General features: G+C 41.5%; 1 protein-coding gene across 3 annotated transcripts in view; it reads right to left on the bottom strand.

Annotated features, from left to right (window-relative positions):
* DNAH11 (dynein axonemal heavy chain 11) overlaps nt 1-20,160 on the bottom strand; it is a 344,143-nt gene that overhangs the window by 94,627 nt on the left and 229,356 nt on the right. For all 3 annotated transcript variants that reach the window (XM_047753939.1, XM_047753940.1, XM_047753941.1), the window contains 6 exons: nt 18,552-18,785; nt 14,836-14,982; nt 9,479-9,592; nt 7,035-7,178; nt 6,227-6,409; nt 4,592-4,693 (listed from right to left, as the gene is read on the bottom strand). In XM_047753939.1, the coding sequence (XP_047609895.1) occupies nt 4,592-4,693; nt 6,227-6,409; nt 7,035-7,178; nt 9,479-9,592; nt 14,836-14,982; nt 18,552-18,785 (924 nt within the window). The remainder of the gene's footprint in view (nt 1-4,591; nt 4,694-6,226; nt 6,410-7,034; nt 7,179-9,478; nt 9,593-14,835; nt 14,983-18,551; nt 18,786-20,160) is intronic.

Genomic DNA, 20,160 nt, shown 5'->3' with positions numbered 1-20,160 from the left:
GGGCTTCTATTACTTACAGCCCCAAAGCCTGACTAAGATATCAAATACTTGGGAGACTCTTTATTGTAGCATCTGGCTAGCTGAAAGTTTTAATGACCACATAACATTGCTTTTGCAAATACATGCAAATTTTCAAGAGACTTTAATAAGCAAACTAGTAGGACATACCCTATTTACAATTTAGAGACTGCCAATATTTGTCATTGACCCAGTTATTAACATTATTTAATTTATAATGGTGAAGTAGTACCTATTTATTTATTTATTTATTTATTTATTTATTGTAAGGCCACTCTTGCAGCATATGGAAGTTCCCAGGCTAGGGGTTAAATCAGAGCTACAGCTGCCGGCCTACAACACAGCCACATTGTGGGATCCAAGTGTGTCTGTGACCTACGTCACAACTCATGGCAACACCAGATCCCTGACCCACTGAGCGAGGCCAGGGATGGAACCCGCATCCTTACGGATACTAGTCAGAGTCGTTTCCTCTGTACCTCAGTGGGAACTCCCAAGTAGTACCTCTTAAAAAAAGAAAAAACATGTGTGTCGTATTTAAGACTAACATGAGAAAAATGGTCAAATTTATGAGAAATGGAGATATTACACACCATTGGTTAGAAATCAGATTAAAATAATAGCTAGGTCTATTTTATAAGGTTATTAAAAATACTTGTGGGAGTTCCTGCTGTGGTACAGTGGGTTAAGAAACTGACTGCATCAGTTTGGGTCATTGTGGAGGTGCGGGTTTGATCCGTGGCCTGTTCTGTGTTACAGGATCCTGTACTGCTGCAGCTGTGCCATAGGTCGCAACTGTGGCTCATTTTCAATCCTTAGCCCGGGAATTTCCACATGCCATGGGTGTGGCCATTAAAAAATTTAAAAAAAATGTGCTTGTAGATTTCTAAAACACAGAAGAGTATGTAAACTGTGGTGTCAGACACCAAAGATCATATTTGGACGGTGCTATCAGCTAAGCAACCTCAAGGTGTGCTGTTTACTTAAGCTCTCTATGCCTCAATTTCAGCATCTAAAAATATGGAAACAATAACGTTACTCAATTCATGGGGTTGATCTCAAAATACACAGAACTAATGTATCAACTGATATAACAGTTCCTTCTATAAAGTTGGGAAGGTGAGCTGGATGGCAGGAGACCTGTGTCTCTTAGGCTTATTTCTTGGCATCTTGTGAAGAGGCACTGACAGGTCTGTTCTAGGCTATTCCATAAGTTATTTGCGTGGCAAATAGGCTTGGGAAATAGAGACAGTTGCTGCCCTCTGGGCAGAGGACAGAGTTATTTCCTGACCAGAATACTAAAGATATGTTTCCCTCAGGGGCAAAGGTTGGGCAGGTTTCCTACAGCCCTCCTTATATAGGGTGTTTGTGAAGCTTGGGACTCCTCAGTTGTGGCAGAAATCCACTGTGTACAACCTCGGTTAGTCCACTGTGTGTCACTTCCACTGGAACTGGGAGACTGGGACCTGAGGTGCGTGAAGCTCCTGCTGCTCGCTGGGATATGGGTAATAAACTCCTTTGGTCTCTGACCCCCATGTCCCATGGCTCATGTCTTCTGCCAGCATCTATGAATCTGTGGCAGGTAACCTGTCAGCCTGCAAGGAGGGTAAGACCTTGGCTCCTTCACAGTTTCTGACAGGCCCTGGCCACTCAGGTTCTAGAAGTAAATGGGGTGATGGAAGAGGAACTTAGCCTGAAGACCCCAGCCCATCAGACACTCTAAACCTTGAGTATGCACTAGAACCACCTGGAAGGTTTGATCAGACCCAGATTCCTGTGCTCCCTGCTAGAGTTTCTCACTCAGAGGGTCTAAGGTGGGTCTGAGGGTCTATGTTTCTAAGAAGTTCTCAAGGGACACCTTTGCTTCTGGTGGTCAAGAGAACCTGTCTTGAGAACCACTTGCCTAAAAAGGACCAAATTTGGATTTTTTACAGCCATCCTCAGGCCCTGTATGTTTGACAGACAAGATGGCTTTTTTCCGCTCCCACTCAGCAGGTTTTTTTTCCACTCAACCTTCAATATGTGGCCCTCTGAAACTAGAGATGAAGACTTGAAAGAAAAAATACACAGAGATTAATCCTGGCTAATGAATGAATTTTCATCGTTTCTTCGAACTCCCATTGGACAATCTCTCTACACATATGGTTTTCACACCAGCGGTTCCCAAATCTATATTCCTGAGCCAGGCTTCTCTTTCAAACTCTAGTTCTGACCCCTGAATGCCTACACATGGGTTTTCTACACAAGGAGCATGGGAACGAACGTTTATAAAGCTTCAACTGTTTACAGAACTCTGAAGAGCATCTCAATACACCGGAATGTATAGGTGGGAAGCAACAGAAACCATCTCCAGCTAACTTAAGTGGAAAGAAATTTCCTAAAAATGGGGGAGCTCTTCCAAGGGAAGGGTAACAGAGAACCAATGTAGGTGCCAGGAGCCCCAGAGAGTCTTGGGAGCAGGAGCCACTTTAAAGTTTCATCCAGACACTCTCCATAATGCATGAACTCTCTTTTCAATCTTTTTATTTGGCTAATGATTCAAATTCTGGAGATGTGGGAATCAAACTGGCAAAGCTTGGGTCATATATCCAGTCTTCTGCTAGGGCAGGAGAAGGCACCCCTGGTAAAAGTCCTGTATGAGTGTATCCAATGAGGAAAGATAATTCCCCCAAAATAAATCTGGCTTTTATCCAAATAAGATAGACTGGATGCTGGGTAGCCAGAAGTCACAAGGGCCCACCTTGAGAGTTAGCTGTTTTTATCACTATGTTATGATTAAGAAATAAGCTCTGAGGGTTTCCCTAAGTTGCCAGTATTATACAGCCTTATCGCCCTGATTGCATTATTCCATGCCACCATGTCAGGCACCTCAGCTCATCAGCTCTCTGTTGCATGCCTTCCCCTGAATCCATCCCATCAGCAGCCTTGAATCCAGCTCAGCTTCTCCACCATGGCTGCTCCTGCCTTTGCTGAGGTCATAACAGGACCCCCAGAAATCCTTCTCACTTGTCTTTCTGCATCTAGACACCCTCTCTCTGGCTTCCATTCGGTTGCTAAAAAGTATGTTCCGTCATGTCATGAACCTATTAAAATCTTTCAAAGGCCCAATCCCCAGAGGTCAGATACAACTGAAGTTCTGTATCATGAAAAGCAGAGAAGGCTTCTGCCCACCCTTTGCAAATACATCTTTCACCACTTCCTGCTATGCCTAACCTTCCCCTGCTATTCTAGTTATCCCAGGGCTCTGGCCTACCCAAGACTCCCTGTTTTCTTTATTCGTTACCAGGAATATCTTTTTTTTTTTTTTTTTTCTGTTTTACCGCTGCTCCTGTAGCATATGGAAGTTCCCAGGCTAGTGGCTGAATCAGAGCTACAGCTGTCAGCCTATGCCACAGCCACAGCCATAGCAACCCCAGATCCGAGCTGCATCTATGACCAAGACTGAAGCTTGTGGCAATGCGGGATCCTGAACCCCCTGATCCAGGCCAGGGACTGAACCCACACCCTTACAGAGACAACGCTGGGGCCTTAACCCACTGAGCCACAATCGGAACTCCAGGAATACCTCTCTTGACCTAGTTACCCTGGTGACTCCCAAGTAATTTTCAAAGCTCATGACAGGTACACCTTCATCATGAAACTTTCTCTAATTTCTCCCAGCTCTTCTGTAGTGTTCCTATTGCATTCTAGATATAGTCACATATATGCTCCTGACACTAGTCTATAATCACTCGTTACGTATTTGTAGAAATACTAATGATGATAATATTTGTAGTTAGTATTTTCTAAGCACTTACTATATGCCAGGTACCATGCTAAATTCTTAATATGAATTACTGTTTTTTTAACCATCACACTCCTACTTAAGAATTGGATGCTATTATTATACCTATTTCACAGATGGGAAAAAAGAAGCTCACAGAGAGGTTAACCAACTTGTGCAGGGCAAAAACAGTAAATACTAGAGCCCAGATATAAACCTAGGCACTTTGACCCCAGAATCCTTTCTTTCTTTCTTTTTTCTTTTTTTCTTTTTTTTTTTTTTTTGTCTTTTTAAGGCTGCATCCATGGCATATGAAGTTTCCTAAGCTAGGGGTCCAATCAGAGCTGTAGCCACTGGCCTATACCACAGCCACTGCAATGCCAGATGCGAGCTGAATCTGCAAGCTATACCACAGCTCACGGCAATGCCAGGTCCTTAACCCACTGAGCGAGGCCAGGGATCAAACCTGTGTCCTCACGAATGCTAGTCAGATTCGTTTCCACTGAGCCACGACAGGAACTCCTAGAATCCTTGCTTTTAATATCTGTGCGCTCCCTCCTCTACCATCAGACCATCACAATTTGTTAGGTGCCAAAACCACAAAAGTTCCCACTTTTCCAGCTTAGTATCTAGTATACAGCAGATAAGGAATATCCAGTGAAGAAGAATATAAACAAAGGCAATCATGAAAGGTCAAATTCCTTCCTGTTTGGTAGGGCTTAGATGCAGCCCTATCTGAAGGTGGGAATCCTAGGAAGGCAAGGGATTCCCACCTCTGGGAACAACTTCTGTGTTGGAGGCTGCACTTACCACCAGCTTTTTCCTGATTGCCTCTAGTTTTTCAGTAGCTGTGGCCAATTCCAAGTTTGCTTGGGCTAATGCATGGCGTTTGGGCTCCACATCACAGTAGACCTGAAAAGCCAGGTGGAGGTTCATCCACAGGTAATAAAGATGCAAAAAAGGACAAGAAATCATTACATGTGCTGGAAGCTTTACAATTAGAATCTCTAATTCACCTAGAAATTTGTTGTTTATTCTTTGCCTATTGGCAGAACAAAAATCCACATAGTCTTTCCATTTTCCTCGGCTTGTCTGTTATCTACTTATTTATTCTGGATATTAGAGCTCAAAGTACTTGCATAAAATGCTCTATAGGTCAAACACCATTAAGATACTCATACTGGTTTTTCATAAAATTTGGAGGTGATCCTCATGTCCGCAGAGACTGCAGTGCACGGAAACTATAGCTAAAGGCGGCATCTAGCCTTCAAGGCAGAAAATCGGCGTAGAAAAACTCTCTGAACCCAGAAGAGAACGTGGGAGATAGCCCCACATGATGTTAACCATACTTTCACTTTCTTTGCTAAGTTCCTGGCCACCTTAAGTGTTATCTGAACAGGTGGTTTGAGCATTTGAGCCGACGGATTATTCTCTTGTTAGGGAGAGAGAAAGGTAATTACATTTTATGTCCTATTTTATAGCAAAACGACAGATAACATAGCCGCAAGTCAGATTTGGGCTTGTCTTTTCACCTCTGGTGTGAGGCGAGCACCGCGGTCAGTTGTGTTACTACAAAGAGAGGCTGAACATCAGCTGCGATCTGTTTGCATTTTTGGTTGATCGGGGCCTCCACTGAAGAGAGGGACTGACAGAGTCCTGTTCCTGTGGGTCCCCAGTGCAAAGGACATCACCCAGTTTTATGAAGAAGCATTCTGGGAATGACGCTGGCATTTTCCCAGCGATTCCATTTTTGACTATAACACACGACATTCCAAGGCAGAAATGAGACACTTCTTCCCAGGGGAGGGCCATGCACTGCTTGCCTTTTACATCCAGTCCTCTGCAAAGTGCTTAGAATGTAATGATGGAGTATTTGATAAATAAATGACTAACTGCAATGATCACCCATCTCTGCATTGCCCCAAAGTAAAAACGTCATATTAGACCCTATCCAGTCAAAAACGCATTTGTCATTACAACACTCAAGCGCTCTCCCTTCCCCAAAGGTTATTTCCTCATCTCATTAAGTCTACCCGAGCTGGGGTAAATTTTTGCTTTGAGAGCAGGGATTGAGTTTAATTAAACATGAATTCAGACTTGCCGTTGTTTCCCGTCAACAAGTGAAATTAATCTTTTAATATAAATAAATATAATTAATCTACCCAACGTGTTTTTATCGCATCAAAGGAAATTAATTGCTGCTTTTTGATCTAAAATAGCTACTCACTCTACCCTAAAAAAAAAAAGCGATGGTTGGAAATATTTCAAACATCCTCCTGTGTAGAATTCTGTTTAATCTGACACTTTCATGGCTCATTTTTAGAACTTTATCTCATTCAGATAATTAAATATCAAATTACTGCACATATTTGGCTGGCCTAGAAATTAATATTTGTATGGTTCTTTCTGAACAACACCCGTAAACCATCTGATCATGACTGATACCTCATAGAACTTAATGATGTTGATGACCCAGGCGCAGAGACCGGCTGCGGCAAAAGATTTGGTCCGAATCAGGTTTGGATTGAACTCTGGGTCTTTCAAATACTGTTCATTCACCACTTTCAGACAGTTCTCTGGAATGTGCTCTTTGTCATAGTTAATTAACGCTTGCAAAAAATCATCCACCTATAAAGCAAAAAGACTTACTGCAATGAGCCATTTGGGCTGCAGAGAAAATTCCAAGATCACAAGTTAAAATCAGCTTTTGGGACATGCTTTACAAAGGCAAAATTGGCAAGCTGCATTTATCCCACTGTTTGACTTTTTCAGTCTTTATAGCATAAAGTTAGAATTAGCAATGGACACTTTTAAAATCTCTTCTATCTCAGGGTAAAATATTCAGGCCTTGCACAGGAGGCATTCATATTTTGAAGAAAAGAAAGGCAGAAAAGAAAAAGAAAAACACATACTCTAAAGCCCCTTTGCTTCACCTTCTTGTACATTAGTCACATTTTTTTTTTCCAGCATAAGAAATCCATGTAATTTTCTCCCTCCTACACTTAACTGCTTTCATAATTTTGAAAATCATTAGCAACCTCCCAACTGCTGCTGGCGCTGGCTTAGGTGTGCTACAACTCCATGCTAATCTTCGGCTTGGCCAACAAAAATTCTAAGTCTGGAGAACATACAGCAGATCACACCTAGCAAACATGGAGATGATTTCTTCTAATGTGAGCATCTTTTACTGTCAAGCATAGCCAGAGCACTCGGCACAGAAATCATTGGGATTTTCATCTTGCCAGGCTGATACCTTGCCCATGAAGACTTTAGCTGCTTTCCAACTCCGGTCTTTTGGCACTCGGCCCTGGGGAGCCAGAAGGACCATGACGGCCGCAGTAACATTGGTAACCGCATTTGGAGGGTTGGGAAACACTTTCAGCTCAGTGAGATTGACCTGGAGAAAAAGCACACACATACTCTCAAGACCAGAGCACGGCTGGAGAAAAGCTGATGGGTTATCAGGCTTGTCTTCAGTGGCTGGTTTCTTACTCCCGTTCCTTTGCCCACTGGTCTTGGTTTGGCAGTTTTTGCGCCCATCCAGTGGGATGCCACAGCGGGTGCTTTGGTTCTTGTTGGGCACTTTTCTGCTATTTGGGAAATATCACTGCCCTTTCTGGCTTCCAAGTAAAATGATCTGCCTGATCTACCAGTCCTGCCAAGCTTCACATGCTGAGTCTAGGGCATTCTACAAGCATGCAGGTTTTAAGGTTTTTAGGGGTTTACTCCACCCTGTGTAGTATACTTAACTTGCCTTCTAACCAGGCCTTTCCTGAAACATAATCCTTTAGTTCAGAATCTCTTAGTTTTGTTTTTCTGCTTTGCATGCACAAGAACATCTTCTATTATGCTCTAATGACTCTCAACTACTTAGATGCCCACATAGGCTGAACCTTCTTTCTACATTCTTCCTTAACCCACCTGCTACCAGGTCAGAATTTTGATGCTATTAATGGGATAAATTACAAGCATCAGGGTAAACACTCTGGAGCAAGAACTAGTACCTGTAAGAAGTATATGTAGGTTCACGTTACATTTTTAAAGAGTATTTCCTGAGCTATATTATATAATATACCCTTGCTTGTGAAACTTCATCAGACGTTGAACCTGATTTTGCCCCATTACCATAAACTATTTGAGAAATGACTGCAAAGAACAGCAAGGGTGTGAAAATAAGAACAAAAGTAAAAATTTAAAATATGCTAATGCTAATTGAGAGCTGGGAAACCAAGATCTTTTCATCACTTATAAATATACTAAGCTTTATATTTAAGTGATACTAATTTATTATGACTAAATAAATGAAATATTCAGAGAAAAAGTTGCAAAGGCAAAACACAAATAAGAAAATAAACATTCTAGTGCTCAGGAAGAGGAAATTATGAAATTCCATTACTCAGATATAATCAGTTACTATTATCTTTTTTTTCAGTTTTCTTCTATTCACAAGCATGTTCTTACCAAAAAAATTCATAATATATTTTATTTTGTAATCAGCTCTATTCACTTAATATATCACCAACATTTTTTCATGTTGCTAGTTAGGATCCAACAATATCATTTTAATGGCAGCAGGCTAATGTGAATGCAGAATAATCAATCTTTCATCAATGATATAGTTATGTTCTTTTAAATTGTTCGGCTTCATGGTAACACTATATGAAACATCCATGAAGATAATAATTCTTTGCTCACAGTCAACATTATTTTCTTCAAAAGAATACTTAGAGAAACAAATTGAGTATTTCTTTGAAGAGCAATGAACGTCTGGAACCTTTACTCTTTGAAGATGAATTTATGGCCCTCAGGCCCAGGAATGCCCTAGGGATTCTCCCCAGGGCAGAACCCAAGAGCAAGACCAGCTGCAGGCTCTTAAAATAACATTGCCTGGAGTTCCCAGCATGGCTCAGTGGAAACAAGCCTGACTAGCACCCATGAGGATGCAAGTTCGATCCCTGGCCTCCCTCAGTGGGTTAAGGATCTGGCTTTGCTGTGAGCTGTGGTGTAGGTCAAAGACTCGGCTCAGATCTGGCATGGCTGTGGCTGTGGCTGTGGTATACGCCAGCAGCTACAGCTCTGATTTAACCCCTAGCTTGGGATCTTTCATATGCTGTGTGGCCTGAAGAAAAAAATGCCCATAATTCCATTTCTCTTTACAATACCCTCTGACCATCACAGATCATTCTCCCTTATGGGAATCTGAATGCTCAGTGAGGTTTTGCTAATAACGTGGTGCTAGGAAAAAAAAGGTGTGGGTCAAATGTAGGTATCTTTGTTCCCAGCCTGTTGTTCTTCTCCTGAGGGTCTCTCATTGATACTACTTTCTTTATTAGAGGAAATAAAGAATCCCTCATGTGGTTCTTAAAGCAACACATAATGTGACCCACTGGATTTGGGCCAAATCCAATTGCTAACAGTTAAATTGCCTCTCATGAGAACATAAACTGCATGGTGGTGCAAGTATTCAAAGCAGACTCCTTCCTGGGGGAGGTAGGATGGACTCCTGGATGAGAAAAGAAGGTCAGCTATGAACATGACCTCACATGGTTGTTTCAACTTTAACATCTGATGGGACTTTCTCTCCTTTTTACAAAACTCTCTGGTTGGAAGGATTTTTTGCTCTCAGTTCAGTTATTCCAATCTAACAACCTTCACAGATTATGGTGAGGAAACCATGAACCAAAGAGTCATCTTTACCCTGTTGAGTGTGTTGAGGGCAGCTGTTGCAGCCACCAGCGCAGGCTCAGCCTTCAATAGGTCGGCCTCACACTCCCTCTGTTTCTGGGACACTTCAGTCTGAATGGCTGTCACCTAAACAGAGAGGAAAAGCACACCCAAATGATCATCTCGGAGAGCTCTGTTGAAAAATGCTGGTTGACTCAGAGGCAATGTTCAATAATTCATCTACAGTGGGAACAGGTGAGGAATTTGTCGTGGAGACTAATTTCCCTTCAGGCACGGCATTTATACAAAGCTTTGCATATTCACAAAACACACAACACAAATTGCAACACAAATGGACTGAAATATCAAAATGGCCCAAGAAGGGCTTTGACTATTTAAATTAGAAGGTGCCATTAATAATAGATGCAAGGTTAAACCATTCTTCTCTTCTCCAGTTTTCTTTTTCAGAGAGCCCTGGGCAAGTGAGAACCCAAGCTAGCTCAGTAACCTGACCATAAAATATTTTTGCTAAAATTCTCTAATTTTTACTTATATTTACCTTACCTATGTTACCTATTTACATTTACATTACCAGAAAAGCCATGTTGAATTCTTTAAGAATAGCTATGAAGCTGTTTTGTTCAACTGGCTCGAAGACAGTCTTCTATTCTCTGCATGCTTAACCATAGAATTTTTTTCAATTGAAGTATGGTTTACTTACTTTATATTAGTTTCATATGTACAACATAGCGATTCGATATTTTTATAAAGTTATTACAAAATAATGGCTGTATTTCCCTGTGCTATATAATACATCTTCGTCGCTTATCTATTTCATACCTAGCAGTTTGTACCTCTTAATCCCATACCCCTGCATAAATAGAATTTTTATGGAGACTAATATTGCTTTCTCTAAGGACCTGGTAAGAAACCACAGGTGCAACTACCCAGGTCTGTCTTCAGCAATGGGATCATGACATTTGCTGTCCATGCTACTGGTGATGGTCCAGGCCACTCTTCACATGCCAAGTAGGGTTCTGTAGCAGCCTCTTGTCATGAACACATATAATATGGATATAGAAAGCCATGATGGCAAACTTAAACCAAGCCAAATGAGAAGATTTGGAGTTTTTATCCTCCTTTTAGGACACTGAAAGAACTCAAATGTCCAGGAAGAGTAAAAATTTTGTCCTTAGCAGAAAGCAGTTTCAAAGCTGTGGCCCTGGCCACCAGGATCCTGTTACCATGGGGGATGGTTGCTGCGGCGACGGCAACTGTGAATGATGCAGTGTGAACAAAAGTGCATTTCTTCAGATGCCTTTGGAATGAACAGATTTAACTACACCATAAAATTAAACACTGCTCACAACAAATTATGTTGTCTACCACAGCTTTATTAGCAGTAATTACCCTTCTCCTGATTAACCATGATTTTGCCCTGCACTGAACCTTTTATGAAGATAATTGGTTCAGGGTTGATATGTGATCGCCGGCCAATACTTATACGGCTACTGTGGACATCAACAAGAAAGCTTTGCATGCTTCCTGAGAACTGCTCCAAAACTACAACCCTCAAAACTGCCAGGAATGGACTGTAAAAATTCTACAAATATTACATTCTCAATGTGTCAGACAGAGATACCACTATGGATGAAACCAGGAATGTACTGAATGTGTTATTACATCAGGTTTATTTCTTTTCCTTAAAGATATAATGAATCTATTCATTATGTTCATGACCATTTATAACAGCATCATTTTAAACTGGACTCAGGATCACAGATTTTTAATACTTAGAAGAAACCTTAGAGAGTATTCCTACTAAATGCTACTTCTATGAGACTGTAGGCTCTTCTCTTCCTAACTCCTTTACTGCTAATGGAGTATTATTCCTTTGGGTAATTTTCATAAATCTGGAACATTTAATAGCTAAAATGCCATGAATGCCAATGGAAAAAAAATACTCTAGGTTGGTCAACTTCTTTCGCATTCCCAATCCCTCTCACCCGAAGGTGCAGCTACACTAGAGTGGTGAAAATATCGAGTATCTTCACGACTTACTAAGCCTCACTGTGGGATTTCCTCTGCCCCTCATGGCTCCTGGGCATTGGCGAGTGAGGCCCAACCTGGAGAAGGTGATCGAGCTACACCAATGGCTTAGACTGGGTGCTTTCCCTTCTAACATTATCTATCAAAGAAGAGATTTGGAGATGGTCCCATTCTTGGGTATACCAGACATTTTCTGCCCTCTATTAGTCAAAGACTCCTTGCAGATGGTTTCATGAAATTGAGTGGTGGTCACAATGAGAGGATAAAGTCACAACGACTGCTTGTTATGGGCTGAAGTGTGTCCACTCAAAATTCTCATGCTGAAACCTTAATCCAAGCACCTCAGAATGTGACTGTGTTTGGCAAGAGGGCCTTAAAAGTAACGATTACATTAAAATAAGCTTGTTAGGGTGGGCCTTCACCCAATCTGATTAGTGTCCTTGTGAGAAGAGGAAATCTGGTCACACATAAGAGTAGAGAGGGGTGTGGGCACAGAGGAAAGAGTATGTGAGGACAAAGGCAGAAGCTGGCTGTCTGCCAGCAGAGAGGCCTTGGGAGAAACCAAACCTGCCAACACCTAAACCTTGGACTTTCTGACTCCAGATCTGTGAGAAAATACATTCCTGTTATTTAAGCCTCCTGGTCTGTGGTATTTTGCTATGGCAGCCCTAGCAAACTAATACATGTCTCTTACCTGCCTTCAGACTCTAAGAAATTCCTAACTCTAAGAAAATCCAGCCCCACCCACCCTGAGAAAAGAAACACATTAAAAAACTGAAAGCCATGCAAAGTCAAAGAGGAGTCCTGCAGTTTGCGAGGTACTTTCACTCCTGAAGATCATACTCAGCAAAGAAAGCTGTTTAAAGGAATCAGAGGATTCTGAGAATTTGGAGCTGAGAAGTCAAATGAAGGTTAGAAGATCTAATTTTCACAACGGTACTGGTATTATTACTTCAAGTCACTGCCAGCAATGCCAGTAGTTTGAATGACCTTGATGATTTTATAAATTTGAAGTAACAATTTCAACTGGCTTCTCTACAGGGGCTGTCAAGATGTACAGCAAGGCAGTCTCTAAACCCCAATATTTGTTTAGTCAGATTAAATGTGGCAGTGTACTTTTGATTACTTTTTAACAACTTCTTACATATTAAATCTTGAGACCTCAATTCCGTAGAATCACAGTCCATATATACCCCCTGTTAATAACCACAAAGAATCTAGCTCATCACTAACCATATGACAAATGGAAGACCATAGCACATACCTGGTGTTGCTTAACTCCTGGACTCTGTGTGCTTTAATGACAAATAGACCTTCTGTCCATGACCACCAATTTAAAACAGTTCCTTCCACTATTCCATCTCTCTACTTACCTTTCATCATAGCCCTCATCACTAACACAAAATATCTTGTGTATTAAAGAGTCACTTATCTCCTGTCAGTCTTCCCCATTACAATGTAAGCTAAATGCAGCTACCATGTGTATCCTATATCCTTAAGGGCCCAGGAAAGTGCCAGGCAAAAAACAGGTACTCAGTCAATATTTATTATTTATTAAACTAAATTATGTCTCATGGATAAAGTGAAAATATTTCTAAGTATTATTTTTATTTCTTGGTATGGAGCAGATATAAAAAATAGAATCTTTTTCATGTTTAAAGGATTTCATGAAACAATCTATCAGATGAGTTCTAATTTGCTAAAACACCCCCCCCCTTTGTGAGAATCAATTTCCCTTAGAAATTCACACACAAAAATGTGAAAGGACCTTCAGAGTCCTTGTTATATTTTAAGTTCTGTAGGGGTGGGTTATGATATAGTAATAATTAGAACATCACATATTTGTATAATGACTGTAAAACATCACCTGGGTGGAAAATTAGCTTATGATAAACACACCATGTGTGATACCTGATTGTTTAATATAAAAATATAATTTAAGGATATCTTCCACTTATCTAAAAACCAATGGAAACATTTATTGCCAGAATTAGGAATTATATGCCTATAGGCCATACAAATGTACCTTATCTTTAACCTTAAAACTAAGTTGTTTTTTAAATTCTTTATTCAGCTTTTTGATTTTCAATATATGTATATTTGGTCTTTTTTTTTTTTTTTTTTGGTCTTTTTAGGGCTGCACCTGTGGCACATGGAAGTTCCCAGGCTAGGGGTTGAATCAGAGCTATAGCTGCAGGCTCTGTACCACAGCCACAGCAACATGGGATCCGAGATGCATCTGCAACCTACACCACAACTCATGGCAACCCTGGATCCTTAACCCATTGAGCAAGGCCACGGATTGAACCTGCAACTCTGTGGATATATCTAGGGTTCGTTACCACTGAGCCACAAAGGGAACTCCTGATTTTCAGTGTATTTTTCAAGTCTTTAGTTGTACAAGCTAAAGGCCAACATGCTCAATAAACACTAGAACAAAAGAAAAACCTCAACTGTCCATGAAAAACTCAAATATTTTCTGATATCATTAATGCAAAGACAACAGCATAATGGTTACTGGTTCACTGGCTATGTGAGGGTTCATAATTTACAATTTTTTAAATTAACTAAGCCCTGATTATAATATTTTGGCTAAAATAAGAGAACTTACCTTGCACATAGACATTCATTTGATTCTAAAACAAATACTTAGTAAATCACTGTGATACTTCCTTGGGGAAGAAATATGCACAAAAATAAAATATCTCCTACTTGTAGCTAAAGTTTCAGTAAAAGAAGATGACAAAATAAGTTATATTTATTTCAGAATTACTGGAAACCCAAGTGCAAGGGAAACCAGAATCTATATAATCTTAAAAGTAATTGTTTCCAACAATAAAACATAATACAGAATGCCAGGGCCTCCACTGACTCAAAAAGAACAAATTTAGCTTAGGATATAATAATCAACTCAAGTTGTATTATGAAAATGCAAAATCTGAAAACCATCTTGCCAAGTGACGGAATGGGCTTTGTTAACAATTGAGTTGTTCAATTTGCCTAAAAACTGAAAACCTTTAGAAACCTCTGAGGTGACTTCGTGACCTTTACTGTATTACAAATAGGCCTGATGTTCAAGATCCACATCCATTATACGCTTGAATGAGCTCAGTAGTTATTGTTCCTTCATATCATTAAAAGAGCTAAAAGGTTGGGAAAATGCATAATGTAAAGAAAGGTCAAGTGGTAATCATGGTGTGAAATGCTGTTACATGTGTAACTATAATCATTCTTTAGATTTTATGCTCCCTGGAGAGGAAGTTGTTCAAAATTGTTCACCTACAAAGGTTTATTTTGTGCTAAATATAGCCCCGCACTCTAAATGGTGGAATTAGCCTGACCTTTCGCTCCTCGGCATCGGCGATGGCCTTTTCCCGGCTCACTTTCTCGGTCTGCAGCCCAATCTTTGCGATGAGAGCTTCAGCATCCTGATTTCTCAGCTGTAACTCGGCTTCTTGAGAGGCAAGTCTGGCCTTCAGAGCTCCCACCTAAAGGAAAAATCCCGACTTGGAAGTAACTTGTGGCAATAAGAGCAAACACCAGAAGCAGCTTATTTTTTTAAGTGAATTGAGAGATGTCTGGCAGTTTCTACCTTTCATCTGATTCTACCCTGATGTGACTTTAATTCCATATGCAAAAATGCAATACTATTTCTTTTCTTTTCTTTTTTTTTTTTTACACAGGAATATACAGAATAATGTCGTCCTAGAGTTTTGTGGAAAATGTCACCAATTTATGTCAGCACCAACCAGGCAGGTATCTGCTCAACTTGGTCTGTGCTGTCAGGGATCTGCACAGGCCCCATCTGAGCCTATGTCACCTGAGCATGTGTCACTCATGTCCCCTGCTTTTCCATTCCTGTGTGGTATAAACCTAGAATCAAAGAACAATCATAACCATTTTTTTTTTTTTTTTTTTACTCCATTGCTAAAAACATTTCAGGAGTTCCTGTCGTGGCTCAGTAGTTAACGAATCCAACTAGGAACCATGAGGTTGCGGGGTTCAATCCCTGGCCTCGCTCAGTGGGTTAATGAACTGGCATTGCCGGGAGCTGTGGTGTAGGTCGCAGACAAGGCTCGGATCCCGCGTTGCTGTGGCTCTGGCGTAGGCCGGCGGCTACAGCGCCAATTAGACCCCTAGCCTGGGAACCTCCATATGCCACGGGTACGGGCCTAGAAAAAGACAAAAAACAAACAAACAAAAAAAACAAAAAAAAACAAAAAAAAACCCTCAGTGGTTTCATCTAGTGGATCAAAACTCCATGCCTACACCCAAAGACTCCTGTAACCACCACCTCAACATGACTTATTTCACTCTACCTTAAAAGGTCTGGTCACTACTGTGACTGCTACCTGTACTATTAGACTTTAAGCTAAGACTGATTGTTTAGCCTCTCTTCCAGCTCAGGGTCACAGTGCACAGTGACTCTCTCTGTTTTGTTGCCATCTGGAACTAGTCATATGTTAGGCCAGGATCAAAAGCATCACCCAAGAGACAAGAGGAATCTTATTTCAGACCCCGATATCAGTTTCTCAGGAAGCTGTTCAGCCTGAAATATCCAAAGTGATGCAAGCCCTGGATGTGAGGCCTTATTGATAAAGAGAAGTCACTAGGTCTGTGTGTTATGACCCATGTTTGATCTCCAGAGAGGACACGTGGCCATAAAAAAGGTTCACAGCTTTGTTTCGATCCATGGATGGCACTCAGGTCTGGACATACTGCAGCCGGCAGCGGCTGCTTAAGGGGCGCATGCTCTGAGATGAAGGTGCCTTACTCTGCACGCAACCTGATCTTACAGCATCAGGCCTTCTGGTTGTCCACCTAGAGAACCATGCCTTCTCTTCACAGTAAACTGATTTTAAAAACTCTTCAGGTGCTATTAAATATTCCAACACTCTTCTGTTATTATTTAGAGCATGACATACACAAACCCCCAGGGAAAGAAAATCATCAGTAGTCCTTCCGTCAGCACTCTGGATATCTTCTTAGACTTTCTACCTGCCGCCTCTAGTCAAGGGGGAATGAGACCCCCAAACAGCTGCCAGCTTGGCAGACACCACGAATCACCAGTCCCTTTCTTTCTTCCTCTCCCTGACCCCCCAACTCACCAACACACAACCAAGAGGCTTGTTAGGAAACTGGACTCTCTTCCTTTTTCCTCCATGACTGAGATGCTGCTATCACTGGAATGAACCAAGATATTGCTCCCCAGTGCTTTCATCTCTGTTATCTGGGATGAAAACCCTTAAGTGTGGCAGAGGCCTCATGGGTACTGACAGTCTGGTGTAGCCAACGCTGTCATTTCCTGGGTCAAAGTCAAGAGGCTCAGTTTGGGTTGTCATTCAAAGGGACAGAAATGCTCTGGGATGCAGATCTCCTTCACCTTCAGCTTACTAGGACTCCTGGCAAAGTCTTCACTAGGGAAAGGGGTCTGGACTCAAGGGAGATGGAATTGGAGAGTTGGGGGAGGGAAGACAAATAAAAGAGTAAGATAAAATGTACATAAAAAGGGAGTTCCCATTGTGGCTCAGTGGTTAATGAATCTGACTAGGAACCATGAGGTTGCGGGTTCGATCCCTGCCCTTGCTCAGTGGGTTAAGGATCCGATGTTGCCGTGAGCTGTGGTGCAGGTAGCAGATGTGGCTCAGATCCTGCGTTGCTGTGGCTGTGGCGTAGGCCGGTGGCTACAGCTCCGATTCGACCCCTCGCCTGGGAACCTCCATATGCCGCGAGAGCAGCCCAAGAAATGGCAAAAAGACACACAGACACACAGACACACACACACACAGAAAAAGAAGTACATAAAAAGGAAGTGCAAGGGAAGACTTGTTTGAAAAGAGAGCAAAAGCTACACAAAGAAGGACATATTTTGGGGGGGTTTCAAGCAACTATTTTTTGCATTTGAGCCATCCTTGATGTATGAAGCAAAGTGGGTGCTTTGGCCTTCAGAATGCTTGAAGGACATGACTAGAGAGTCCTTCACGGTGAAAGGTGCCAATCAGGCCCTGCCTTACCTCCAGCCTGGGCACGGATGGGCCACCCAACACTCTTGGGGGAAAACTGGCTCAGTCTCAAGAAAGCATGTCGGTGTATAACCTGACACCATACTCTGAAAAGCCCACCAGAGTTTCTGGCCTTGGGGTGACCACTGGTGAGAAGTGTTTTTTGTTCTAGTTCTAGTTCTAGAGCCAGGCCATTCTCCCAAGTCTTCATCTTCTCTCATGCTAATTTCTTTTACCAGCCCCAGGGAAGAAGCCTGGAATCATGGGCCTGACATGGCCTTTGCACAGATCGAGGCTCAAACGCCAGGTTCATGGGCTCGGTGGCCCTCGACTCGTTTAAGCTTCATACAGAAAATTACAGTAGCGACTGCTGCTTCATAAACTTGTTTGGATTTTCACAATGAAATTAGATGGTATGTGTGCAGACCCACACACGATTATCAGCCTATGCTAATTCTCCCCTGATTTACTCAGGGAGGTTAGAGGTACTGTCCTTCAAGGTAGTGGAGACCTTCTGGCTGAGGACCAAGGCAACACTGGATACTTTAAGCTAAAAGAGACAGTGGCTAAAGGAAGCAGATCAGACACCAAGACACCAAAATCAGAGAAAACTGCTATACTCAGGGATCCTAATCACAACAACTCTTATTACACTATTGGCCAGGAAATGATGCTTTCATTGGGGGTTGAGAACCTGAGACCAAAGTGAATCCTCCTTCCACTGTCCTATGTCTAAATTCCTGACCGAATGCCCAGAGCAATGGGAGATGAGAAGGGACCCAACCGTGCACACTCTATTCACCATCCCTACCCTGCCCTGCATGGTGTCAGGCCAACAAGAGGAGGGCTCTCCCCCTACCAACCATGACGGAGCAATGGACCAATCCCTTTCCAAGCTTAGGAAAGCAGAAACAGTGTGTTCTTTGTGTCATTAAACTGTAAATTTTAGCACTAAGCATCTTATACCAACAGGTTGAAATGTTGCTTCAACAGTAAATGTATTTTTAATCGTAAGAGCATAGATTTCACTCAGCAAGAACAAACTCTGGTCATACCTGAGAGGCTGTGGTTTTTAGCTTCTGGATGCCATTCACCAAGTGCTCTTTCTTCTGGGACACCTCTTTTTGTTTCTTCTTCAACAGGTTCTTAAATAGCGATATTTGTTCCAAGAAACTCTTTGGGGTGGTATAGTTGTGTCTTCCCTCATTCTGGTAAAACCTGGTACTCATTTCATTTACGCTAGTGTGAACGTGTGCCATGAAAAGGCTAATAGAATCTTTGTCCAGGGGCTGAAAACACACACATGTCAAGTCATATGAAATTCTCTCAAGTTAAAACAAACGCACAATTAAAAAAAAAAAAAAAAGGAACATCAGCAAAGCTATACAGTTGTTTATTTTTCTAAAAGCCAGAACCAATTCCAGTCGATCTGGGAAAACTTACTCAGTCTTGAAGAGCTACCCACAGGATTAGACAGGTGACAAGAAGGCATTCAGCTTAGTAACCACTTCTTGCCGAGTAGGGCAAAGGATCTGTATGTGCTCCACATACCAAACCCAAAAGTCAATATGCAACATAAGCTCGGCTTTTCACAACTTGCTTTTTATCAAATGTGTGAAAGAGAAAATGGAGAGGTTGAGACAAGAAATGTTTTTGGTGTCCCTTTCAAGCCAAACTTTAGCTAAAGGAAACCAACAAGCCTGTGGCCACTGGGGAAAAAAAAAGTTGAAACAGAGGAATCACATAGTTTCCTAAGAACCCATGTAGACACAAACTGGATGATAAGGTGTAAAAGTCACTGCTCCTGGGAGAAAATATGATTATTTCTATTCTCATTTAGAGAAACAAACAAAAAATGAGCCCCTCTCCTTTGAAGCTATACTGGAGAACCGTCCCCCACTCCAACTAGACAGTCTTTCCACTTTGTCCTCTATGACTTCTGAAGTAGTTAACTTTTTAATTTGTGGAGTCACATCTCCCTCATTTTAATGATTATTTATTGCATTCTGTACAAGATGAACCAGGTTCAATTAATCAAGGGAAGCCTAAAAATCAATTAATATGAATTAAATGAGCTACACCAACTCTTAGGAAAGTCACACATAATTTACCAAAGTGTTGTCAATAACGCTCAGACATCTTTGGGAAAATTACGCACAAGTGGCCGGTGATGCAGTTAAACGTTTCAAACCAGAACCATTAATATCACAACCGGGGGTGAGGAGTGGGGGGGGGCGAGGACAGGCAGGCAGGCAGGCAGGCAGGCCAGTTCTTGCTGCAGAAGGACAACGGCTCCTAAGCAACGTCTGAACACTCCGCTTTCCAACCTCATGAAAAATGCCTGGGTGGGTTTAAAATCTGTACATGCTGGATTGTTCTGCCGATCAAACATCCATCTTGCTGGTAACTAAAATGTTTTTAAAGCAATAGTTAAATAGAGAATGATACAAATCCTGAATATCCTTTGTTTCTACTAGCTCTGAGACATATGTAGATTTTCAAATAGTGCATTCAGAATATAAATTTATAAGGAAGGAACACCATCTAAATCATACCTCCTTGGGGATTTTATTTTTAAAAGAACTTGGATGCAATATAAGTATGGGCAGAAATGCACTCCTGTCCTGTCTTGTTTTAACGTGACTAAAAGCCAGCACATATCTT

This window comes from Phacochoerus africanus, chromosome 11, assembly GCF_016906955.1.
Source record: "Phacochoerus africanus isolate WHEZ1 chromosome 11, ROS_Pafr_v1, whole genome shotgun sequence".
Taxonomy (NCBI): Eukaryota; Metazoa; Chordata; class Mammalia; order Artiodactyla; family Suidae; genus Phacochoerus; species Phacochoerus africanus.
The sequence above is the reverse complement of the archived record's forward strand: the minus strand, read 5'-3'. Positions and strand labels throughout refer to the sequence as shown.